The sequence below is a fragment of the Nannobrachium achirus genome (assembly GCF_963921795.1).
Source record: "Nannobrachium achirus genome assembly, chromosome: 4".
NCBI classification, from domain to species: domain Eukaryota; kingdom Metazoa; phylum Chordata; class Actinopteri; order Myctophiformes; family Myctophidae; genus Nannobrachium; species Nannobrachium achirus.
The window spans coordinates 28,760,306-28,785,290 of NC_137813.1; the positions used below are offsets into that span (position 1 = coordinate 28,760,306).

General features: G+C 42.9%; 1 protein-coding gene across 4 annotated transcripts in view; it reads left to right on the forward strand.

Moving 5' to 3' along the window:
• Positions 1 to 24,488, forward strand: part of LOC308283763 (voltage-gated potassium channel KCNC1-like) — a gene marked incomplete at both ends in the record, with an annotated part of 100,126 nt that extends 75,638 nt beyond the window's left edge. For 3 of the 4 annotated variants that reach the window (XM_080724249.1, XM_080724246.1, XM_080724247.1), the window contains one exon: positions 18,912 to 19,081. In XM_080724249.1, the coding sequence (XP_080580375.1) occupies positions 18,912 to 19,081 (170 nt within the window). Of the gene's footprint in view, positions 1 to 18,911; positions 19,082 to 24,423 lie in introns of those variants that run through there. The other variant, XM_080724248.1, reaches the window with a different exon arrangement.
• Positions 24,489 to 24,985: the final 497 nt, after the last annotated feature.

The window sequence follows — 24,985 nt, forward strand, 5'->3', positions numbered from 1 at the left end:
GCAGCGGCATTCGCTTTTAAAGTGCAACAAGGGCTCTCGTCCAAATCTTTGTGAGACTCTCCTCTTTCCTTCCTCCGTCCTGTTGACACTATCACTGACATGCCCTCCGTTGGAGGGGGCTAATTACCCATCTGTGTCACTGCCTGCCGTTACCAGACAGTCATCATCAGAGGAGAGGAGGAACGAAAGACGACCTGCGCATTTCAGGAAGCATTCCTCTCGACTCGTTGCTTTGTATTGTGACCTTTCGCTGTGACCTTTACCTTGCCCCCCCGCCCCGGCTGAGCACTTGCTGGGGTTCTGTAGTGCTGTAGTCATCCTGCTGTGAAAAGAAAAACATGAATGACAACAAAAGTTGTAGTAAGACTTTCAGCATGGCCACCCCCTCCCCCCTCCCCTCCCTGTCCAAATGTCCTCAACCACTCTCTACAGTACTTTGACCTCTTGGTGAACCTAGATAGACAGCAACGGTCACAAGAGGTCAAAGGGTTGCAAGGTTGTGCACTGAACTTTCTCTCTTGCCTCTTTCACTGTATCTGTTATTTTTTGTCTGTCTTTCTCTTCAGACTCTTTCTTTTTCTTTGTCTCTCTCTCTCTCTCTCTCTCTCTCTCTCTCTCTCTCTCCCTCTCTCTCTCTCTCTCTCTCTCTATCTATCTATCTATCTATCTATCTATCTATCTTTATATCTATCGTATAAGTGTATGTGACTGTTGGTAGTGTGACTGTGTGAGTTTGGGTTTGGTTCATTTACTTCTGTTTTGACACGTGATATTATCTGTTATTATTGTGTTTTTCTTTTAGTAGCTTTAAATTGTGTTTGACAATTTCTCTCATTGTTACTCCCTGCCGTTCACTTTCTCTTTCTCTTTCTCTCTCAATCTATGCACATATACATACACACACGCACACACACGCACACACACACACACACACACACACACACACACACACACACACACACACACACACACACACACACACACACACACACACACACACACACACACACCGTTTGTCCCAAATATTTCCCTCTCTCTTTCTCTATTTCCCTCTCATTGTATGTTGTTATCCCTCGTCCTCTCTCTTTCTTTTTCCTCGTTTCTTGTCCCCACTGTTGCTAAGGAACGAGGAGAACAATGCATTCTGGGAGTGGCGCATCAAAGCATTTTGGGTCAAGGATTAGTGTCTGATTACATAATTAATCCACTTCTATAATCCTGTAGTTCTCAAAGTGAGGTCCGGGAACCCCCCAGCGGTCCCTGGGGGGGTTCCAGAGGGTCCCCAGCAAAAGGAGTTTATATAGCACCAAAATCTGTTTAAGCACTTTAACCCCTTGAACCCCAGCTTCCATTATCTGGGAAGGGAGGATGTTAGCCAAAAATAGCAGATCCATGAGCTCACAACGCATCACATTGTGAGCTCCTGGATTGGCTATTTTTGTTGAAGAGATTTGTTGTTGACGGGGGGAAAAAGCAGTCCATGTTCAGAACCCACTCAGATACAGTTGACTACGCTTTGGTTCACGAGGGTTAACCCTAGCTCAGTGGTTCTCAAACTTTGAGATTTGAAGGTCTCCCCTTAACTTTGACAGTGTACAAATGGAACCAAATGGACCCGATAGGGTCCATTTGGTTCCATTTGTACACTGTCAAAGTTACAGACTTGTAAGGGTCAATTTAGACCCCCATAAAGGAACTATAGAGAGTCCCTGAAATCCACTTTGAGAACCACTGCCCAACTGAACTTGTGTTCCTGCACACAACCATTGCTCTGGGGCAGTGATTCTCAAACTTTTTTAATTTCATGGGGACCCCTTTAACTCTGAGAGCGTACAAATGGAACCAAATGGACCCTTACGGCTCCATTTGGTTCCATTTGCATGCTCCTGTAAAGGGTCCATTTTAGAACCCCCTCAACCCGGACGGTCTCTGCGCCCACTTTGAGAACCACTGTGAGGGACACAGCACGAGCTATTTACATGTTTAAGTTTTGTTCACACAACCTTCCCGCTACAGAGTGACATAATGGACTACACACTATAGACAGTAAACGGATGAGCTCAGAGCCAGGCCTTCTGTGGTGATGATGGAGGTTTACTGGCAACACCAAGAGAGACATTCAGCACAAGCTGCTCTTCTTTGTAGACTGCACACAACAAATCTAGTGCAGTGAGTGCACCCTACTGTTTGATAGGGGCCTTGGGTGTTGGTTACTTGTCTACTTGTTTTGTCTAATCATATCCAATCAAAACGCTAGTATAAACAAGAATGTTCACAACTGAACAGAACGATGGCCAGACATACTGTACATGATAATCATAAAGACAGTATAAGCTGGGTATAGTAAATAGGAAATATCAAATGGATGGAGTCGTGTAAAAGTAACTGAGGGTGAAATTTCCCCCGCTTTTCTAATATTCCTTCTTGAGACGCTGCGGATGCAGCAAAAGCTGGAACATTGATTTAACTCTGAGAGTGTAAAAATACACTTCAAGCGTCCATTTTTAAAGTTGAATCAATACTCCGGTTCTCACTGTGTAGGGAGAGCTGCAGCAATGCAGGGGGTTCTGCACACTGACACACTGACACCAATACCTTTAAGTGGTATACTAATACTAAACCTAATACTTAGTTAACCTCTGTACTTGGTCCACTCTTTTCCCCCCACTAGACCAAATCTCTTTGCTGACAATAGCCAATATACAAACTTGCTATCTGCAGCTAATGTTCCTCCCTGGATAAGGATGCTAGGGTTCAAGTGGTTAAGAAACTAATCTGCGAAAAGACTTTGGAAGTCTCCCTACCGCTTCTTCAAATATGTTGTGGGCAGAGGGATGAAATCGTGGCTGTCGGGTGGAAACCTTGTATGTCCATGTTGTATGTCTATGTTTTTATCATTATTTTAAAATGTTGTAAATTGTGAAAATAGCCGACCTGCAAGCTCACAATGTTTCGCATTGTGGCGCATTATGAGCTTGCAGATCTGCTGTTTTCACGACTTTTACGAGGTTTCTGCTCGATGGCAACAGAATGTATCAGAGACTGAAGCCTGACTTATGCGTTATTCAGTCCTGCACTTTTGCAGCCTCATGCACGCCTGCTAGTCCGGGATCAGATCCCGTGCGTCCAGGAGTCCCAGCCTTCAACCACAGCTTGTCAAGCTTTATTCACGCCATCTTTAGTATGAGCGATTAAATACTAAAGGAAGTGAAGTGTGTAAACGTGCTCCACGCAGACGCAGTGCACTGCCTGCTCAAAAGATCTGCAGAGGTAGTTCCAAGGCTGGGTAGTTGTGAGCCTTGCCTTGGTGCAGTGTTACTAGCGCCTCCCGGTGGCCAAGACGGCACACTGCTCCCTCCTCCTGACTGCATTGGTTCCAAAGGCAGGAGGAGATGGTCTCTGCATTACGATACGATGCACCACTGGCTCTGCTTTAGTTTCCAGCCACGTCGCATGAAATAAGAAACAAACTCGTCAGCTCTGTCTCTCTCTCTCTCTCTGTCTCTTTCTCAACTTCTCTCTCTCTCTCTGCCCCACAATTTTACCTGTCTCTCTCTCTCCCTCTCTCTCTCTCTATCTCCCTCTCTGTCTGTCTCTTTCTCACACATCTTGGGTCTCTTTTCCATTCACTTTCTTCTGTCTTTCTCCACTTCTCTCTGTCTCTCTGCCCCCACTATTTTACCGCGGTCTCTCCTTCCCCTGTCCCCTGTCCCCTTCTCTCCACTGGCTTTATGGCTCATACTGTATATTGTAGCTCTCTCTCTCTCTCTCTCGCTCGCTCGCTCTCTGTCTGTCTGTCTGTCTGTCTGTCTGTCTGTCTGTCTCTCTCTATCTGTCTCTCTCTCTGTAGACCTACAGTATGTCTGTCTGTCTGTCTGTCTGCCTGTCTCTCTCCCTCCCTCCCTCTCTGTCTGTCTGTCTGTCTGTCTGTCTGTCTGTCTGTCTCCCTCTCTCTCTCTGTGGATACGTAATTGATTGTCTCCATTGACAGAGAGCTGTTGGACCTCACTGACTGACTCACTAAGAGCCTCATTGATGAAAAGAGATATACTGCACCATAACACACTGGAGAGGAGTGCTGGCCTCTCTGCTTTTCCTGCTTTCTCTCCATCCACTTATCTATCCACCTGGCTGTCGTCTATCTGTCTGTCTGTCTTTCTTTCTTTCTTTCTTTTAATCCAGGGGTCTTCAACAGGGGGTCCTCAGAGTTACTACAGGGGGGGGGGGGGGCACCAAAATATTTGTGTGATAGGATAATTATTTCAAATGAACAACTTGAACCCTCGCATCCCTATTCTGAGGAGATCCTTCAGCCAAAAATAGCAGATCCACAAGCTCTCAACGCCTCGCGCCCGCGAGGCGTTGAGAGCTTGTAGATCGGTTATTTTTGGCAAATAGGTTTGGTGTAGAGGTTAAGTGGTTAAATGTCTGAGAAAACACATTAACAGAAATCCAACACGGACTGATGACAGTGCTGTCAAACAAGTCTATGAATCCATCTATGACATCCGTGAAAATCTGCTACACAGTTTTATACAATATGTAGTGGGGGTCCCTACTTTATCTCCCTCTCAGCTAAGGGGTCCTTGGCCTGAAACCGTTGAAGACCCCTGTTTTAATCTCTTATTCTCCCCGCCTACAATCTATATACACAATCTGATATTTGTTTCTTTTGTTGACATCACTATCCCCCCCGCTCTCTCTCTCTCTCTCTCTCTCCTTTTGGCTCTCGCGTTCGGAGACAGAGTGGTGGTCATTAAGATCGATGATCTTTAGAATGTGGTTTGACGCTAACGGTTGTCAGGGACCCCCGGAGACCGATATCAAGTAGCGCTAACACTCTGCTTCCTACCCGACGTTGCTATGACAACGATTGAGCCGCCGACCACCGCAGCGGCCGGTACGGCCGAGTCGATGGGAGGGAAAAGTGTAAAACGATCGATCTTTCGGTCACAGAAATCTAAATATGAAGAGCATTTTAATGTGCGCAAAACGCAGATGAGCATTCCCTCGTCTCACCGGTCCTTCACTGGTTACCGAATGTCCATCTTGGACAGGCACAAACCTCTGACATCAACCATTGGAAGTTGGACGTTTTCAACTAAATATAGTGGAGTAAAAGACAAGAACAATATTTGGATCCAAGATGTAGTGGAGTAGAAGTAAAAGTATTGAAAATTAGAAATACTCAAGTAAAGTAGAAATACCTCAAAAGTGTACTTAAGTACAGTACTTAGGTAAATGTACTCACACTGATTCCCCATGTCCTATACTTCTCCTGCATTAGCACTGTACACTGTTGCAGGACTGCATGTGTCCTGCAACAGTGATGCAAGCGCCTACTATTACATCTACTTAATCGTCAAACGCAACTTCACTATGTTAATGTTAATTAACAATTAATTGATGTTAATTCACTATGCTAATATTAATTAAAGTAGCTTTTTTTTTCAAATGTTAAATTGCGTTAATCAGTCTTAATCTTACCCTGGGTTCAGTTTTATTCACTTTGAAGTTTGAATGAACTCACTGGGGTTTTACCTCTTCATTTTGGGATAGTAAATATTTTACAGTTAACCCTTCATTGTGGTTTTCTTTTACATTGGTTTTGAAAGAATAGTCCTAACAGGACGTTGCGGCCTTCCCCTTCCAAGCACTCATTCTGCATGCCTCTGTCCATAGCCATCCTCGTACTGTCTATATAAGGTGTGTGTGTGTGTGTGTGTGTGTGTGTGTGTGTGTGTGTGTGTGTGTGTGTGTGTGTGTGTGTGTTATGCCTACTTTTTACTCTGTATTATGACGGTGTTGTGCATTGGAAATAGCCAATCTACACGCTCACAACATTTTGTGACACATTGTAAGCTAGTAAATCAGTTATTTTTGGCATGCAACACCGCCATATGGTGATAATATATATATGTCACCGGATGAAAGAGAAACAGCACATTCGAGACGCGGAGCACTCGTGGTGCGGCACGGGGCGGAGCAAGCGGTCGCCAATACAACGTACTCCAGGCGGTGCGCCGCTCTATTGTCCACGACACTGCGAGCGGCTACCGAAGCCCCCCTGTATCCACGAAGCCCAAACGAGTTACGAGGCCCCCCTGGGTCCACGAAGCCCCAAGCGGCGCGAAGGCCAGCGGACCTTGGTCCTGCTCTTCGCCCCCGAGCGCCGCAGGCGCGAGTGGCCGCGAAGAGCGGGCCAGGGCCGCGCGGCCGGCGGAGCGCCGCGCGAGTTACGAAGCCGTGGTGAATGCAATCGTTATATTTATGCCCAGGCCGTAAGGCCTGGGCAAGCGCACGTTAAACGCCCTGTCCAAGTGACTACAATGGAGCTAATGGCTAGGCTAGGCTAGGCTAGGCTAGGCTAGGCTAGGCTAGGCTAGGCTAGGCTAGTAAATAAAGAGTAAACACTTCCGGTCTGCGGCGAGTTCAAAGCGTGACGTAACTCTCTTATCCAGTGGCTGACGTCGCCATCTGGTGGTGATTAGTGTGTGGTGAACGTCAAAACGAGTGCTCCTTGACAACTTTTACTGGTTTCTTGAACATACTGTAACATATATATACCGTATGGATGTATGAATGAATGGACCATTGGAAAGCGCTTTGAGTTCGCAACTTGCTTAGAAAAGCGCAATAATGCAATATATATATATATATATATATATATATATATATATATATATATATATATATATATACTGTATATATATACCGGTAGGCTTTAGAATGACATAGCAGAAAAGCCGTCAGCACTAGTGTTTTTTTAAATGAAGAATAGATCTCTACACTACTACACAGTATAGGAGAGAGAGGCTCTCCTATACTGTATGTCTTTCCTTGTCGTTCTCTTTCACCTTCTCTTCTTCACATTCTCTCTGTCCTCTTTCTCTTCCTCCCACTCTCTATATCTACCCCAGCTCCCCCCCCCTCTCTCTCTCTCGCTCCCTCCCTCTTTTCATCTCAATGATGGCCTTTGTCACTTTGTCATATTCTCTCCTCTTTTTTCTTCCTTACTGTTCTACCTTTCCTCTCCAATAAATCAACTCTGTGTGTGTGTGTGTGTGTGTGTGTGTGCGTGTGCGTGTGCGTGTGCGTGTGCGTGTGCGTGTGCGTGTGTGTTTGTGTGTGTGCGTGTGTGTGCGCGCGCGCACGTGCGCCAACGTGTGTGCGTGCGTGTTAAGCTGACCTCAGTATTTTCTCCCCTCCTCTCCTCCTCTTCTAAATGAATGGGCTATGTCACATACAGTATATACATTATCGGTGCTGTACTGTATATATGTATGGGTGTCTACAACTGTACTGCATTGTGTGCAATGTTTATGTATAGTATATTATTACATTTTCAAATGTCATTGCAAATATTGGATCATTTTCTACTAACAAATCTGCATGTGCTTCAAGTGACAAAAAATAAGGTCATGAATCTCTTTGTATCCCCCATCACAGAATATGTTGGTGTATATTATTTCATAAACACACCAGGACTGCATGTAGGTTTGTTGTCGGGACAATATTTGCCTCTGTCCCATGTGCATGTCCATCCTCCACCCTCTCCCCCCTTCCCCCCTCCCCCCTCCCACCCTCCATCATCTTCCTCTCTATTCTACATCCTGCCATCTTCCTCTAACCTCGGCCGAGCTGGCGTCCTAGAGAAACCTTACAGAGGCTTTGCATTTACAGTTATGGGCGACGTGCGCTGGCTGGGAAATGTAAAGAGCACTTTTAGTTCCTGAATGAAATGTCATCCATTTGAAAGGCGGTGACGGATTGCCCCTGTTCTCTCTGGAAAGATGGCTTTTCGGAGTTAAAGGGACTTTTCGGTTTCTAAGGGACACCGGTCATTAGGGCTGCAACTATTGATTATTTTCATAGTAATTTAAAATTACTTTTTTTGATTAATCGAATAATGAAGAAGCACACCGTTTTTTATTGATTGACTAAATCGATTAGTCTAATTAACCAATTAAATTAACCTTTTATAATTATAATAATATTATAATTTATGTATACTTCATTGCAAAATGGTGTCTTGTAGATGTACTATTTTCTGTGTTTATGAAAATATTTGTTAAATAATTGATTGAATTGATTAGTTCAATTAACTTTGCAACCCTACTCTCTCTCTCTCTATCTCTCTGTATCGTTATACCTCTATTCCTTTCCTTCGTCACTCTTTCATTCTCCACCTCTTCTTTCCTCTCCCACTTCCTCCTTCCCCTCCCCTCCCCTCCCCATCTCCCCATCTCCCGTGCCCATTCTATCATGTACTAACACTGGTGTATTCCATTCCATCTGTAGGCTACCCTCCTCAGTCCCTCCCCCTGCGTTGCGTTACTAAAGTCTGACCCGGTGCCGAGGTACGTACCAACAGTCGCCACGACAGCACAGCAAACAGCCTATACTGCTGCCACGACCGCTCGCTGCACTTGCAGGCCCTACACGCCGCAAACTAGGGGTTCATCGGTTCTTCTAAGATCCACAGGGAGCCCAAAAAGGAGCTTGTGGGTCCCCCAGTTCCTCGAAGGTTCCTGTTAGAACCTTAAAGTTAAAGAGTTAATGGAGTTACATTTTTATTTGCAGTTTCACAAGAAAATGTACTATAGATATTAGGGATGTGCGCGGGGGTAATGTTGATGTGTTCATCTGCACATTCAACACTTTCCAAAGGGGTTCCTCAAAGAACCATCTGGGTTCCCCTAATGGTGGTAATATGGTAATCTGAAGAACCCCTAAAGATTCCTTGATGGCCTTTTACCTTTTCGAATGCATTGTCAGTGGCTGTAATTGCTCACGCATGCCTTAATCTTTGAAAGAAGGTTGTGGCTTTTTTGCATCGACTCTTGAATGAGTCCCTGATCAAAGAAAGGTGCATGTTAAACCAGTCATACTATGGCGTCAAATCCCAGACTCCGTTTGCATCAGGCAAAGGGACATTTTCAGCAACATGTCACATATCACATGGTCTAATGAGAGAAATTGATCATTTTGACATCTTGACAAGGGTTTTGGACTTGCAATGCAATATAAGCATGAAACCCTTGTCTGACAAAGGTGGGATCTGACTAGGTGAGCAACACTCTGGCCTGTTTTCAAAACCTGCTTATACCTGTATGAGATGTTCTCTGCTGAACAGAACCCTTTTAGTATTTATTCAACGTAATACTGAATGTTCATCTAGCAAAGGTTTGCTAAGCAAACATGCTCTTTTATGTTCAGCCACACGTGCTTTACCATCCTAGAATAGCAGACATTCACGCCTGGGAGCTATAACTGTGGCCACGATACAAATACTAAACAATACGCAAATGAATAAGACCTTTAGAGAGCATATTGAACAAGTAAAGACCAAGTGTAAATGACAGTTTTGCTCGAATTTGGGTGGTTAAAAGGAGACCACATCGCTTTTGCTATAACTACAGTTCTTACAGAAAAGGTATGGACCAAGACAAACTATCTAAGTATCCCTTTATTATTACCCCGATACAGGTGTAAGGGGATGAACAGAGAGTTGTTCTGCCTAGTTCACTTCCTCTCTCTTTATAGCGAGCTCCTTAGTACATGTATTCTTACTCACTTTTACCCCTTTGTTGGATTTGAAGGCGGCGCTCTGACCTGACATGCATGTGTACAGTACTTGGTTACAGACCGTGTGACACACATGTCTACATGGTTATAGACACAGTGTGACATACAGTGTGTGCACATGCTTATATCCCAGAGCCAGCCCCTCCAGACCCATGCACCCGTGCATATACTCCCTCGCCTTGTATGAGCCATAAGTGGACATGTAACTGTGATTATATGGAGCCAGCTAAAAGTAAAAGTAGCCACTGATTCTAAATCTGAGAGACAATAGCTAAGACATTATTTTTGATGATCATCTTTGTTTCTTTACGTGTGTGTGTGTGTGTGTGTGTGTGTGTGTGTGTGTGTGTGTGTGTGTGTGTGTGTGTGTGTGTGTGTGTGTGTGTGTGTGTGTGTGTGTGTGTGATGTATGTGTGTGTGGGTGTGCAATTTAATAAGCGACAATGTTAACCCATTACATGTATTTCTCTCTCTCTCTCTCTCTCTCTCTCTCTCTCTCTCTCTCTCTCTCTCTCTCTCTCTCTCTAGCTCTCTCTCTTTTTTTTGTTTACCTGTAATGCGCAGGGGGCCTTCTGGGTACATGGTAAAGATACATGTATAGTGCTATTATTATACAATGTATTATATCACTCACTAATGTAACTTCTTCACTTAAGTTGTGTTATACAGAAATGCAGGATGGCGAATACTGACTTTGATAATAAGGTGCAAATGTCCCCAGAAGACTCATGTCTATGTCCAAGTACAGTGAACAGTGGGGGACACTGAGTTATACATAGTTGTGTATGGTGTCGCGCACCAAAAATAGCCTATCTGCAAACATATAGCTTGTAGATCTGCTATTTTTGGTGCGTGACACTGGGAAAAAGATTGAAATATCGAAATCTAACTGGGAACACGGGTGGGGTGGGGAGAGGTGGCAGTGACTCAAGGGTAGAGCGGCCACCCGGGAAGCGGAAGGTTCCCGGCTCCATCCCTTACTCCTTCTGGATTTGTGTCAAAAACGTTAAAGTGCATCGCATGGTTGCTTCTGCCATCTGTGTGAATTGGTCAATGTAATGCACGCCTTAAAGCACTTTGCGCAAGTATTGCGTAAGAGCAAAGTGGCTTTTTTTTAAAGTTCAATCCCTGCAATGGCTATTCGTCTTATCACTTGTCCTTGATCCTTTCCTATTCGTCACATTGTCAGAGGAGAGTGTCAGTTAATTGCCTTCGATATAAATGTGAAACTATTCACCACAGCTTGTGAGAATAGGGCCGCAGAGCTGGGACTGTATGTGTCTACACGGCAGTCCTGCATGTTAATTTCACTTTCAAACACAGGGTTTGGCATTGTATAAAGGCTCACTGTTTAAACAACATTAATGTAAGACAAGGACCACACTGTTGCATAATTTATTGATCCCAAATTAATCACTCTGTGCGCGTGTGTGTGTGACGTGTGTGTGTGTGTGTGTGTGTGTGTGTGTGTGTGTGTGTGTGTGTGTGTGTGTGTGTGTGTGTGTGTGTGTGTGTGTGTGTGTGCGCACGCACTCAGGCATGTGCACATACATACTTTATATGTCTGTGCCTGAGTATGTGCGTGTGCGTGAGCATGTGTGTGTTTGTGAGTGTGTGTGTGTGTGTGTGTGTGTGTGTGTGTGTGTGTGTGTGTGTGTGTGTGTGTGTGTGTGTGTGTGTGTGTGTGTGTTTGTGTGTGTTTGTGTGTGTGCGTGTGCACGTGTTTGTGTGTTCCAATCTGCTAAGAGCTGCAGTGCCTCTGATTGACTCTGGAGGTTACAAGGTTTGACATTGCAAAGCAACGGTCATTTGAATGGAGGGGAATGCATGTTGTTATGCGGCAAACATGCAAACGTATTCACAAATGGACAAATACTCACAATCTGTCTACGTGTCTAAGGTTGAGTAATGATATACTAGCTCCAAGTGCAAAGAGTACACGTGTGTACATATACTTTACATGTCAGGCCAGACACACACATACACAGTACACACCCATGATACATGCAAAGCGTGTCCACATAATTAGGATATCGTCGCTGTCGGGTGGAAACCTTGTATGTCCAGATTCTCCAAAACTGTTACTTTTCAGAATAGAAATTGGAGGGGAAAAAAAGTTCCCATGGATCCAGTGTAGTCATAATTCACCCACAAGCTCTTTTTAATACCTTTCATTGGTTCAATATTTAACAAATTCACAGGCACACTTAATCACTTTCACTTTTACTTTCAAGATTTTTCAAAAACACGAGGCTTTGCGAGCTTGAAGATCTGCTATTTTAGTAGGCCATCATTCATTTACAAAAAAAAAATTGAAATGTGGAGATTACAAGGTTTATGCCCGACTGAGACAATTTACAAGTACAGTATACAGTACATGTTTTGAGTACTGTTGGAAAAAACAACAACACAAAAGACATTAGAGATTTGACGGTCTTAGAAAAACATTAATAATGACGATAATACATTTTATTTATAATACACTTTACATTTAAAACAAATCTCAAAGGGCTATAAATTATCTATTGATATGACACACACGCACACACACATACACACATGCACGCATACACTGAGCATTGAGGGACCAGGTCCTTACAACGTGGTGACCCAGATCTGTCGCTGTAGTGCCCAGTACCCAGAATGCCTCCTGAGTTCCGTACGGCGTACGGCCAAGAGAGACGTTCTCATTGGCTCGCGTCGGTCGTGGCAGCAAAGCCTGAGCCTATCAGCACTGCGGAAACAGCCACCACTATACTGTACTGCACTGCAGAGCAAACACCCCACTGCCTGTCCTGTATTGGTTCTCTATTTCGCTTAATTCTTTCTTTCTTTAAAGTGCAAACTAGTGGAGGTAAAAAGTATACACACTGCAACTTATATATCGTCGTTGTCGGGTGGAAACCTCGTATTGTATTTATCATTTTAAGAATGATTTAAACTAGTGAAAATAGCAGATCTACAAGCACACAACGCCTCGCACCGCGAGGCGTTGTGTGCTTGTAGATCGGTTATTTTGTGTGACAGTCTTCTTGTATGACGAAGCAAGGCTTTACTTTACGAAAAGAAATGTACACATTTGAAACTTGAGATACGAGGTTTCTGCCCGACATTGTCGATATGAACTGTTTTCTGACATACCTGTATACTTAACAGTAAGTCACTTATAATTGTGCTATTTTTGCATCCATAATGGAAAGTGTACCAAATGTTAAGAGGCAAAAATGACAACTTTGTTCACTGCTTGAAACCAAAGTTAGTTTATTGAGCAAAAGTTGTTGATTTTCAATGACTGCACATTAATAATATCTAACACTAATGATTATAAAACACTGAGGCAGTGATCTGCAGTTGGTCTTGTTTGCGGTTTAACATGGATTCCAGTAGAGCTCCATCATAGTTTTCTCCTCAGTTTCACTATAAATAGATTTGAAACCACAGAGCAATGGTAGCAGCATGTACTTCTATCTGTGAAGAGAAACAGCCAAATCCCGTCAACTTTTAGAAGCTCAGTTCCAGATGAGAAAAGACTGTTATTTATTCCTGAAGAGTTGGTTATTAAAAATGATGATGGAAAAACAGCCTGTGCTTGACCAACAGTCCCTCCATGTTTCATGGTGGAGGTTTAGGCCGCGGTTTGAGGTCAGATGGGTAATATGGATGGTTGGCAAATGCTCTTAGACAAAATCAAATCAGATGATGATTCTGAGATCCTGTCGGAAGCAAAAATGGGACTTCTTGTAAAATAGGACAAAGTCATATGGCTGGTAATATTACTCATCTGAATTGCCTCAAAACACTGGCCCTGAATCAAACTGACCTTTCAACTATTCCAGTTCCAGACAAAATATTGTATAGGAATCAATTGTCCAACGATGCAAATGTGTGTGTCGGCACGGTTTGCCCTTTGGAAGTCGGTGTTGGATCAGCACTTCATTCCAAAGGTCAAATTTCATTTACGCAGAATTTAACCTGATCCCAGATCCATTCTCTCAAGGAGAAATTCTCCTTGAGAAACTTTTTGTTGAACACTTGATACATTGTGTACTAAAGTGTTGATGTATTATGTGTTGGTATTGTGCTGTGTAGGCATTGATTTGTTTGTTGTTCTTGTAACCGCTGTGATGATGGTGTGCAAAGGGTTAAAGAGGGATCAGGTTTGCAAATTCTCCCACTAATGACCAAAGGACAACATGAGTTTTTACATGTGGCTGCATTGTCAGTTAATAACCCCAGTGTCTGTTTGCTTAGGCATAACTGAAACATTTTACAACTGCCCTATGCCACATACCATAGTTTTCATTATGAAAAAAGGAGGAAAAAGGTATTAAATTGTGATTTTACAGATGCTGTATTAAGTATTCCTTCTTAAGCAAGAGACCCACATGTAAAAAGAAAATCTGATATTGTCCTTATAACCACATAAACCCTGGCGTCCCTATTTGGGCATGTCGTTATAGGCGGGTTTTTTTCAAAACGTTGTATCCCCGCCAGGAGGCTGGAACGGCCAAGGGCGAGGAATATTTTACACGTGTGTCTGTCTGTCCGTAAACAGCTCATCTCCGGTTCCTTTGGATTGATCGGCGTGAAACTTTGCACTACAGATTTTGTCCAAAACTCATGCAAATCGGTACACAACATCTCTGTATGCGGGAGGGGCCCGTTTTGCACAAAATGCCACGGATCAGGAACGCAGCGTCCGATTGCCATGAAACTTTGCACACACACTGCCAGTAGGCCAATTAACAACCTCCACCTAACCAAATGTTTCAAATGGCCTCATGGTGGTGCTATAACAGCTCGCTTCATGTTTTGGCCTATAACTCTTGAACCATAGGTTGTACAATCGAAATCATTTTCACCTGTATTCCTCATATAGCCTGTATTCCTCATATAGCTCCCCTTGGCCATTTGTTTTCCTCTGTTTCACATTTTCTTCACGATACGCTGTTTGCTATTACTCCTAGAAATGTTGTCCAAAAGCAACACAAATCGGTTCACATTATCTCTGGAGTCATGTGATGAAGATGTATCAGTCAGATTCATCAGATTTCGTCCAATTGGCTATGACTGCCTTCCAAATGTTGCAGGCCCTGTGTAGGCAACCTGGCCTGGTGGGGATCTGCACTCAGAGGAGCGCACTTTTCTAGTTTTACAGTAATTCCGCATTTTTCAAGAATTTGTTTTAAAACTTTTCACAATTTTTCCGCCGTGTCGGGCTTATGTTGTTAAAGTTGAGTCATTGGGGGTATATGAAAACCCATCCCTGATCAAGGTTGGAGTGTAATGTAGCTTCACCCTGGACATGTGCTGGTGTAGATGTTAAGAGTCTGACACCAGGAGGGAGACAGCCACTGCTCCGGGCCTTTTTAGAAAGGATGGTTTTCTCTTCAACACATCCATGAATGTTCTTTGATGCTTCACACATCTTGTGTTATTTCTCCCCCGGCAATATGTAGTAATATGCTTAATACCTTAAAAGATATGTTCCAACATGCTACGAATCCAGAGAAACATCAACATTGCATGAATTTCTAACCCTAACCGTTATGTTATATAATACACATTTTGTATAATCTTAGTTATTGTAGGTGATTGCACAGTAAAATCCTCTGTAAAATGTTTAAGTCATATTAACAATCAGGATTTTACTGTGTGTAAGCCAGGGTTATGCTGTATTTTTGTTGTTTTCTTTTCTTTTTTTGTTGGAAGTACGGTACGGTTAGGGTTAGGGTTCAAGACACATTGTTCTGAGAAGTCACACAAGATGTCTGCTGTCTCAAACTGCACTTCAAGTCATTCTGAAAACTTACACACACAGTCTAACTGTGACCTCTTGGGTCTGCTGGAGTCTCAAAGTAGGACCTGATAATCTATCAAATATAAATTCTCTCCATCTAAAACACAGCACTTGAGTATCTCTCCTATACTCTTAAGATACCCATTCAATTTGCGTCTTGTGTTTGTGTATGATTATTTGTTTGAATGAATTGGGTTTCTCCGAAGACACCTTAGCTCTGAAGACAACTTTATTCCATTTAAATGAAATGGTTGCAAACAGAATCATTCTGCTGAAATCAACTTCACCATTTACCCCGATTGTGCAGGACAAATTAAACTAAATGAGTCGCACATTTTGTCATTGCTAAGATGCTTTCAGGAAACCCAGAGTCGATTACTTGTCTGTCTGTCTGACTGACTTCCCATATACTCCACTATGGGTTCCTTTTCTTGCTACATTTTGCCTCCCCGGCTTCCTTGGCTTGAACTGAAAGCTTAGAAAGAGGAAACCCAAATGATGTACCATAGCCACAGATAGGGAAAACCCATCTCGTAATCACAGGTAGGGGGCACTGTAACGTAGAATGTAAGTGACGTATAGAACAGTAAATCACAGCTGTTAAGCACAGGTACCATTGAACTGAACGGATAATTAAGATGCCCATTAGCCTACATTAACACAATTGATTTAACACAATGATTGTTCCTTAATATTGTTCTTTGCTGGCAACCCCATCATAGCGTCTCACAACCTGTTTTTGGGTACCAACCTGTTGGTTGAGAACCAATGGTATAGAAGTAAAAGAAAACAAAAAATCCAATCAACTCAGCATAATACGACACCATCTCCAGCTGTCCCTTAATCCTCTCATGTTAGAAATCCTTGTCTATAAAAGGGCATTCTCATCGTCTTTCAGCTTGGTCCATAATCAGTAAATAATGAATAAAGCAGCAGTATTAATATTTTAAGTGCCTGTCCTTTCGCTATGTTTTAGCTGTTGGTGTTGTTGTTTTGGGGGACAGCATGTTGTCAACACAACAACAAAAATTGATCTTTGTTTTGACTGGAGCACTGGTTTGCAGCTGTGTGAGAGCCAAGAAGAGTGCTTGTAAAGTTTTGGTCTTAAATAATTTATGCTTGAGTTGCTAAACAAAATCATTCACCCGCTGACAGCTCACTCACTAAACATTGCAAAAACACTGTAAGAACGGTGTCCATCAAACTGATATAACTGTTTGCTTAGTTCAAGGTTGACTCCAACCTATACCACTCGTTAAGTACAGTTTAGCTACTTCTAAAATATAGTAGGTTTACAATTGATGCAACTATTTTAGTTGTTGTAGTTTTTTCACATAAACTGCAGATTCACTGGCCTATTTACTGAAACAAAGGGAATGCACCTGATAATTATGACTCGATGACAGTGGTGGAAAAGGTATTCACATTTTCTACTTAAGTAAAAGTAACAATACTGCATTGTAGAAGTACTCTGTTATAAGTAGAAGTCCAGCATTCAAAATTTACTTGAATAAAAGTACAAAAGTATTGGCATCAAAATGCGCTTAAAGTACTAAAAGTAAATGTACGAAATGTTTGAAAAAGCATATCTACAAGCTCACAACGCGTTGCGTGAGTTTGAATCCCTTTATCCCGGAGACATCACACCATCATCAAGTCTTTACAAACAAAGACATTTAGTTTCTCTTAATTTTTGTAGGGATTCACATTAGCTGTATATCACTGTTTGGGGGTCCTAACTAAATGCCTGATGCCCCAGTGATATTAGTATGTTAGATGAGAAGAAACTAGAGGGGAGGTTCTATGAGTGATGCTGAGAGAAGCGGGGGATGATAAATGGAGAAGAGGGGGAGAGGAGGATGCAGGAAGTAGGGGAAGGCAATCAGACACAGTTTGGCTTCGTGAAGCTCTCAGCATGAGCACCCACACGCGCGCGCGCGCACGCACGCACGCACGCACGCACGCACGCACGCACGCACGCACGCACGCACACACACACACACACACACACACACACACACACACACGTTTATAGATACACAATTTATTTCACACTATTGCCAGTTTCTGTGAAAGATTGTGTTATTCATGAAACACGCCACAATGCTGATTACTTCACCTGGTCCAAACTAGTTCCTATTTTAATGGAGATTTAACTTTAGATTGCTGTCTGTCTGTCTGTTTCTCTGTCTGTCTGTCTGTAATGGGACAGTAATTTTACTGTAGTCTGGCTAAAACATCTGAATGCTGAGCACATCATGGAAACTGTGTACAGTAAAAGTTATTTAATCAACAGTGATATGTGCATATTTACTATTGCATTTACAGTATGCACTTCTACAATTAATTTGACAATTGCTATTAGTATTTTATGAATCTAACTGTGAGTGTGTCGCTCAGCTTCTGATGATTTACCCCCTTGTGTTTGAGTTTCCCAAAAACCTCTCTTTGGTGCTGAGATCCTCCTGATTCCATTGATCGTGAATGGATCTAAGCCTGACTTATCTTCTTATTTAGTCTTCTCTTACCACTGCTTGTAATTTTTGGGAACTCCAGCCCAGGCGGACCAGTGGATATGCACAAAGATTAGGCTCTTCTGTGTGAAAGTCAAACGCAAATGCAAAACACAAAAGAAGATCGTAATTCTACGTGTCTGTTTTGCTGACATGAATAGGCTATTTTTGTACCTATCCACTGGACTCCCCACCTCAAACCCTCCCCTCCTTGCACACTGGGACTACTGCTTAATCTATACTGCCTCGTACCATGGAGTCACGCGCCGGAAATGTATTTGCGTCGCACGACTCCGTCGTGTGGAGAAGTATAAATCAGGCTTATAACTGACTTTTTGATGTAAAAGTTCTTGTGATAACTGATTTTCATAACCCATATTCCGGTTTTTGTCCTGTCTCTGTTTGTCTGTCTACCCATCCATCTATGTGTGTCCGTCTGTCTGTCTGTCTGTCTGTCTGTCCATCCATGTGTCTGTCCGTCCCTGATCCAATTTCCTCCTTTGGTGTGTAATGTTTGACTTGGTTTTGGCTGTTGGTTTATTTCAATAATAATAATTACTATTATTATTTCTTTTTGTTTTTACAAATGCTTTTGACTGTAACAAATGGTCTGTTTTTGCTACCTCTAACTCACAATGCTGTTAACTCATGACATAACATAACACAACACAACATAACTACTACATGTCATCATTGTCATCCAAATAAATATATATACATATATATAAATATATATATAAATATATTTATATATATATATATATATATATATATATATTCATGCTAAAATGTGTGCAAACACACATTGCTAACCCTAAACATGCTTGCCTCCTCTTACATAAACACTTTCAAAACATGTAACACACCTAACCATCTTATCCATTCATGTCTGCAACACACATACTGTACACCACTGTCGCCTCATACTCTGCATATCAACCTCTCATGACATGTCCTAACCCTGTCCTTAACCTTTCCCCTTTGACCCGTGGGCATCATCTCCATTGTAGCTACCATGGGCTATGAAAGGGCCCGCTACGAGAAGTCCCGCAGTCTGAATAACATCTCTGGCATGACCGGCGCCCCCCTGCGCCTCACCCCCATCACCAACGCCACCTTCGAGCCATTCGAGCCTCCTGGCCTCAGGCGGTGTCACTCCCCCATTCCTTCCATCTTGTAGCAAAACGACTGTCTCCCTCCCCCTGTGAAGCCTAATTCATGCTCCATCGCGCGATGGTGTTGCGTGCCGAGAGCGGCCGAGGATAGCCGACCCACAAGCTCAACATGCGCCACGACGCGCCGTGATCCAAATATAATGAATATCGGCTATCCTCACGCGCAATGGAGCTTGAATCGGGCTTAACCTGGGAGTTGAACCGAGAAACGAAAACAACAGCAAAAACAATGACAACGACAACGAAACAATACTGACAAGCATCACGCATGCCATTTTCTGCCAGAAAAGAGAAAAGATTGGAATGTCAGTGATGTCAACGACAACAACAACAACGTGAACCCAGATTTTTTTTTAAAGTCAGAGACATTCTATCTGTCCTGCCCAGCGCTATCATCCAACCATCACCAATGTACATTTTTGCTGATGTTTTCTAGTGATGAAAGGGAACTGGAGGCTATCTGATCCCAAGAGAACCCAGCTGAATAGCAGAATAGTATAAACCTACCAAAATAGGTTTTCATTTCATGTACGGGTCCACACAGAAGTATAACTAACACACACACACACACACACACACACACACACACACACACACACACACACACACACACACACACACACACACACAAACATCTACTCACACACCTGCCTTACTAACAAAGGATAAATATAGGTTCACAGTTGAAGATAACATGATAGTTTAGTCAAGGTATTAGTTATCCTGTGCTGCTTCTTGCCTGTGAGTCTAATGCACATGCACTACAGAGTAGACAGTATAAGACACTTCTCCTTAACACATGTTAAGCCTCAAAAGCATTGCTTGTTAGTTGTTACACACACACACACACACATGCTCAAACTGCATCATGGATGATTTTCTTATGAAAAAAGTGCCCATGGGCTATTTTTACACATAATGGAGTCATTTTTAGTTAGTTTTAGTTCAACAAACACACGCACGCATGCGCGCGCACACGCACGCACGCACACACACACATACGCGCGTGCGTGCGCTCACACCGACTTTGCACACTCATGCTTGTGAACATGTTACATGCATTGCCACATACACAGCAACATGCTTTGAGCCAGAATGTATCCCTTTAGACAGGCATGTATGAAAAAAATGTGGAGAATTAAGGACAACACAACAATAACGTTGATAATTAACGACCATATTAATGAATCTTCTATTATACCAGTGCCAGGTAACCATGTGTATAAAAACCCTCCAGCTGCCCTGCTCCTCAGGCTTCAGTGCAATACTACAGACTGGGTGTCTTTCCGCAGACCAGTAAACATCAGCAAATGCTTCGATAATAAAGCGCTTCAAAGAAGAAATAATACGCTAGACTTAAGGCCTAAATTAAGGGCACACCCAACTACAGGAAAAGATAAATAAATAAATAAACCTATATTTTTTTATATGAAGCGATAATAATATGTACTTATGCGCATGGACGTTGGTATCTATATGTATGTGTTAAGGGGATTGCAAAGGTGGGTGATGGGAGTTTGAGGAAGGTGGGTTGTTACTCTGACTATCAGAGTTATGTGGGTGCTTGAAATGTAAAAAAAGGTTTGAGAACCACTGATCTAATAATCATGCAATCGGGAATTAGAAAATAGAGGGCTCTGTGTTACTGTAACTAGCCTAGACTTGTTGTGCAACCTGGCTTATAGTTAGGTATAGCTAGCTGTTGCCAAGCTAATGCTGGGGGGGACACTCGTGCGCAGGTGCATGACGCACACTTTGAAAACCCGCTACAGCAGCTGTTGCAAAAATCAGTAGACAAGCACCTGCAGTCAATGCTCATATCCATGCAAGCCCAAACTATGAACTTTGACCTTATCCTGGGCTCTGTGGTGCCCGGGACATTGTGATGTGGACTGGAGATGGGACTGTGTTTTGTGCAAAGCATTATGGGTACTGTAGTACACAGCACTACGGTGTGTTACGTCACCTCGCCTCATCACTTCATCTGTTTTTCACCTGGATTCTTAAATGACCAAAGCTGCAAGGTCCAAACCATAGCCTTACCTTTTGGGAAATGGAACAGTACAGTCTGTTTTTGTTGTATTTATTTATTCATTTATTGTTCTAGGGAAGGGGCGGGGATGGTGAATTGTTGCGTCAAACAGTTTTGTCCTTGCAGCTGCAGACAGAGAGGCGACGCGCTCTGTCGCCTGCTCTGACCCGTGCAGTGGTGGGAAAAGTAACGCCAATGTTTTTACTTAAGTAAAAGTATCAATACTGTTACAAGTAAAAGTCTGGAATTCTAAATTTACTTGAGTAACAGTACAAAAGTATTGGCATCAAAATGTACTTAAAAGTACCAAAAGTAAAAGTACTCACTATGCAGAATGTCCCATTTCAAGTTTGCAAATGTCCAAGAATCTTTTGAAAATAGCTATTTTCAAACTGACAAAATGTATATAGGGCTGAAGTGGTTCATGTATATTTTGTAATAATAATCTACAAAGTAACTAAAGTTTTCAAACAATTCTAGAGGAGTAAAAGTATTGGAAATTGGAAGTACTCAAGTAAAGCACAAACGCCTCAAAATTGTACTCAAGTAAATGCACTTAGTTACTTTCCACCACTGGACACCGTGTCCATCTCACCACCTTCACGTACTCCTGTGTGGCTCAGCAGCCGACGGCAAACTTTAGTTTTCTTTCCCTGTTTGGCTTCTCTCTTTTTTACCCTATTTATCACCCTGCTGCTCCCCCTCCCCCCCTTCCCTTTTCCTCCCCCCCCTTCCCTTCCCTTCCCTCCGTCCATTTTTCTTTCCTCTTGGCTCGGGCCACTCACTGACACAGTAGGGGGAACGGTCAACGGATACTGGAGCGACAGCCCCTGGTAGAAGAGCCCTCTACCTCGTCCAACGACATCCACCCAAACCCACCCACCCACACCAACCAACCACCCACCCACCCACCCACCCACCCAGTGCCACAACACTCACAGAAGAGACAAACAAACACAGGCAACATGCAGAGATAGAAATATGCAATGTATATAAATGCTCATGTATTTGTATCTGGAGGTATTTCTGTTTGAGATATGTTGTGCTCGTGTAGCCCCAAGCGGCACATTGGAGGAGTGAGCGTGTGTGTGTGTGTGTGTGTGTGTGTGAGCGCACGTGTGTGTGTGTGTGTGCGTGCGTGTTTGTGTGTGTACCCAGATGTTTTTCTTCCTCTGTACTAAGATGCACCTATACATGATGGGAAAAAACTATAGAAAAGAAAGCAAGAAAAGGAGGGCAAAATTATTCTCTCCTGCTTCAAGGGTTTGCAATTGTTCATTTTTTTTTCTCCTGAAAATGTTTTCTGTTGTTTTGTTTTAATTCATAGTTTGTCTCCTAATTGTATAAGTTAAGGTATTTACTGTTGAGCTCTCAACAGACAACACTGTACTTCTGTTCAAATGTAAAGGTTTTTTTTCTCCTCTCCATCGCTCTCACGCGGCTTCTCCTCCCCATCAGAAAGCCATGGAATGTTCTGAGAGGGCAGAAAATAATTCCCCTTTTGATTTGCATCAGGCCAAAGAAAAGCATCATATTTTACCCTGAAAGGAATAATAACGACTAAAAGTGTGGAAAGAACTATTCTCTCTGTCTGGCTAATCTCAGAGAGATAATGGCATCGCACCAGGAGCTCAGGAATTCCTTTTTATAGTAATGGCCTTCCTGTTGTTTTTGCACAACATCAGAGATGTTTCACACTGAGATTTTAATTTTCTTAGTCATGCCCTCATGAGCCCGCTAGAGAGAAGAGAAGCCATCCTTCCACCTGGGTGAGGTGGAAGGTGAGAGCGAAGACTGGAGAGCAATGACTTTGGCAGCATTTATATGGGGAGAAGAAACCTAGATTTGACCTGCATCTCGTTGTCGTCGGGTGGAATCCTTGTATGCCCAAAACCGTTCCCTTTGTATTTATCATTTTAAAAATGAGCTAAACTAGTGAAAATAGCCGATCTACAAGTGCACAACGCCTCGCACCGCGAGGCGTTGTGTGCTTGTAGATCTGCTATTTTCACTAGTTTTGTGCGACACTTTTGTATGATGAAGCAGGGCTTTAATTTACAAAAAAAAAACACGTTTGAAACGTGGAGATACAAGGTTTCTGCCCGGCAGTGACGAAATTCTGCTCTTTTAGTCAAAAAGCCAAACGGGGGTTTAAAAGTTTGTTTAATCCGAGTGTTGAAAGGGTTTTTTCTGTAACTGTTTTTGAATGCAGCCTTACAGTATAAGCTCAGGTTTGGTGTTATACAGTAGGTTTCAGTCTGTGCCAGTTGGGTCCATCTAAAACCCTGACATAATTTTATGTGTAGTATGTGTACGTATTAACGGTTTCATTGTTGCGTTTTCTACTTTATTTTTAATATTGACCTGGATGCAGGTTTTAATGTCAGTCCTCGATTGACTGAAGCCAACAGAACTAGAAATCAATGTAGTTACTGTCACTCATATCAAAAGTAGCATTACTTACTTTGTAAAATCGTCTAAATGTCTTTACAATCTCCCCCTCCATCTATCCTTCTTTTTGTCACCCCTTCTTCCTTTCTGTCCTCTCTCCATGTCTTCCTGAACAGCCATGTTCGTGTGCGTGTGTGGGTGTGCGTGTTTGTGTGTGTGTGTGTGTGTGTGTGTGTGCGCGCGCTTGTGCGTGCGTGCACGTGGATAGGTGTCCATTAGACGCTTTTTGATTGGTCACATGTACAAATGTATACTTTCCATTGTAGATTAGTCTGCATGGGGTCTCCACTGCAAGCAATAAGTAAACTGATGTGACATAATCCCCCTTAGATGAGGGAGGGGTCAACAGTTTGATCAAATTTAATCTCAAAGCTTAATGAATGTGTATAGAACAATTTAAGCTACTGTACTTATTACTTAAGAGTCTGTGTGTGTGTGTGCGTGTGTGCTGTGTGCGCGCGTGAGTGTGTGTGTGTGCCCGCGCACGCGTGTGTGTTTCTACGCATACGTGTGCACTAGCAGCATGCAGAGCAAAAAAAACTAAAACAAAAAAATAACAATACTCACCTCTTTCCTGTAGCGAGGAAGAGGTGGGCGGGCCTGATATTATGCATGCGAAAAATGCTATGATGCTATTGGTCGGAATGGACCGTTTAGGTACTGTAATGGGAGGGGGGTGGTGGGGGTGGGAAAGTTTATTTTTTCAGGATAGGGAGGGGTTCAATTTGTAGTTGGTCTTGTACAGCTGCTTTCTTAACAACCCCAGAGAGACTTATGATAAGAGAAGAAACTTGATAACTTAACCTTAGCTTATTATGATTTTTTTCCCTCCCCCTCCCTTGTTGTTTGTTTGTCTTTTCACAGAGAACTGTTCTGAAAGCCCAGTGCTTATCAGATATATGCAAAAAGAAGCATTAACTGTGAACTAACGCTAGGGGGAGAAAACACAGAAAAAATGTCTTCTTCCGTCATTGCCCTTCAATGCGAACGTCTCTTCTACGAGAGAGAGAGAAAGAGAGAGAGAGAAAGAGAGAGAGAGAGTGCGCCCCTCCCCCTCCCAAGATAAACCTCCAAACCGACATATACCGCAACAATTACTCCCTCCATCTTTCCACTCATTGTCCGCGGTTCATCATTAGCCTCTTGCTCTCTCAGAGTCCACACCTCTTACTGCTTTCCCTTGTTTCCTCTTCTGTCCTATCGTTCTATGGTAGACTGCCGGTCTGTGTCTCTCAATCAACCTATCAATTCTCTCTCTCTCCCTCCCTCCCCCCCCTCTCTCCCTCTCTCTCCCTCCCTCTTTCTCTCTCTCTCCCTCCTCCTCTCTTTGTCACAAACACACACACACACTGTATTTCAGTACCAAACGGTTCCAGTCATTTCATGCCGCTTCTCTCTTACCTGTCCTCTAATCTGAATCTATTGA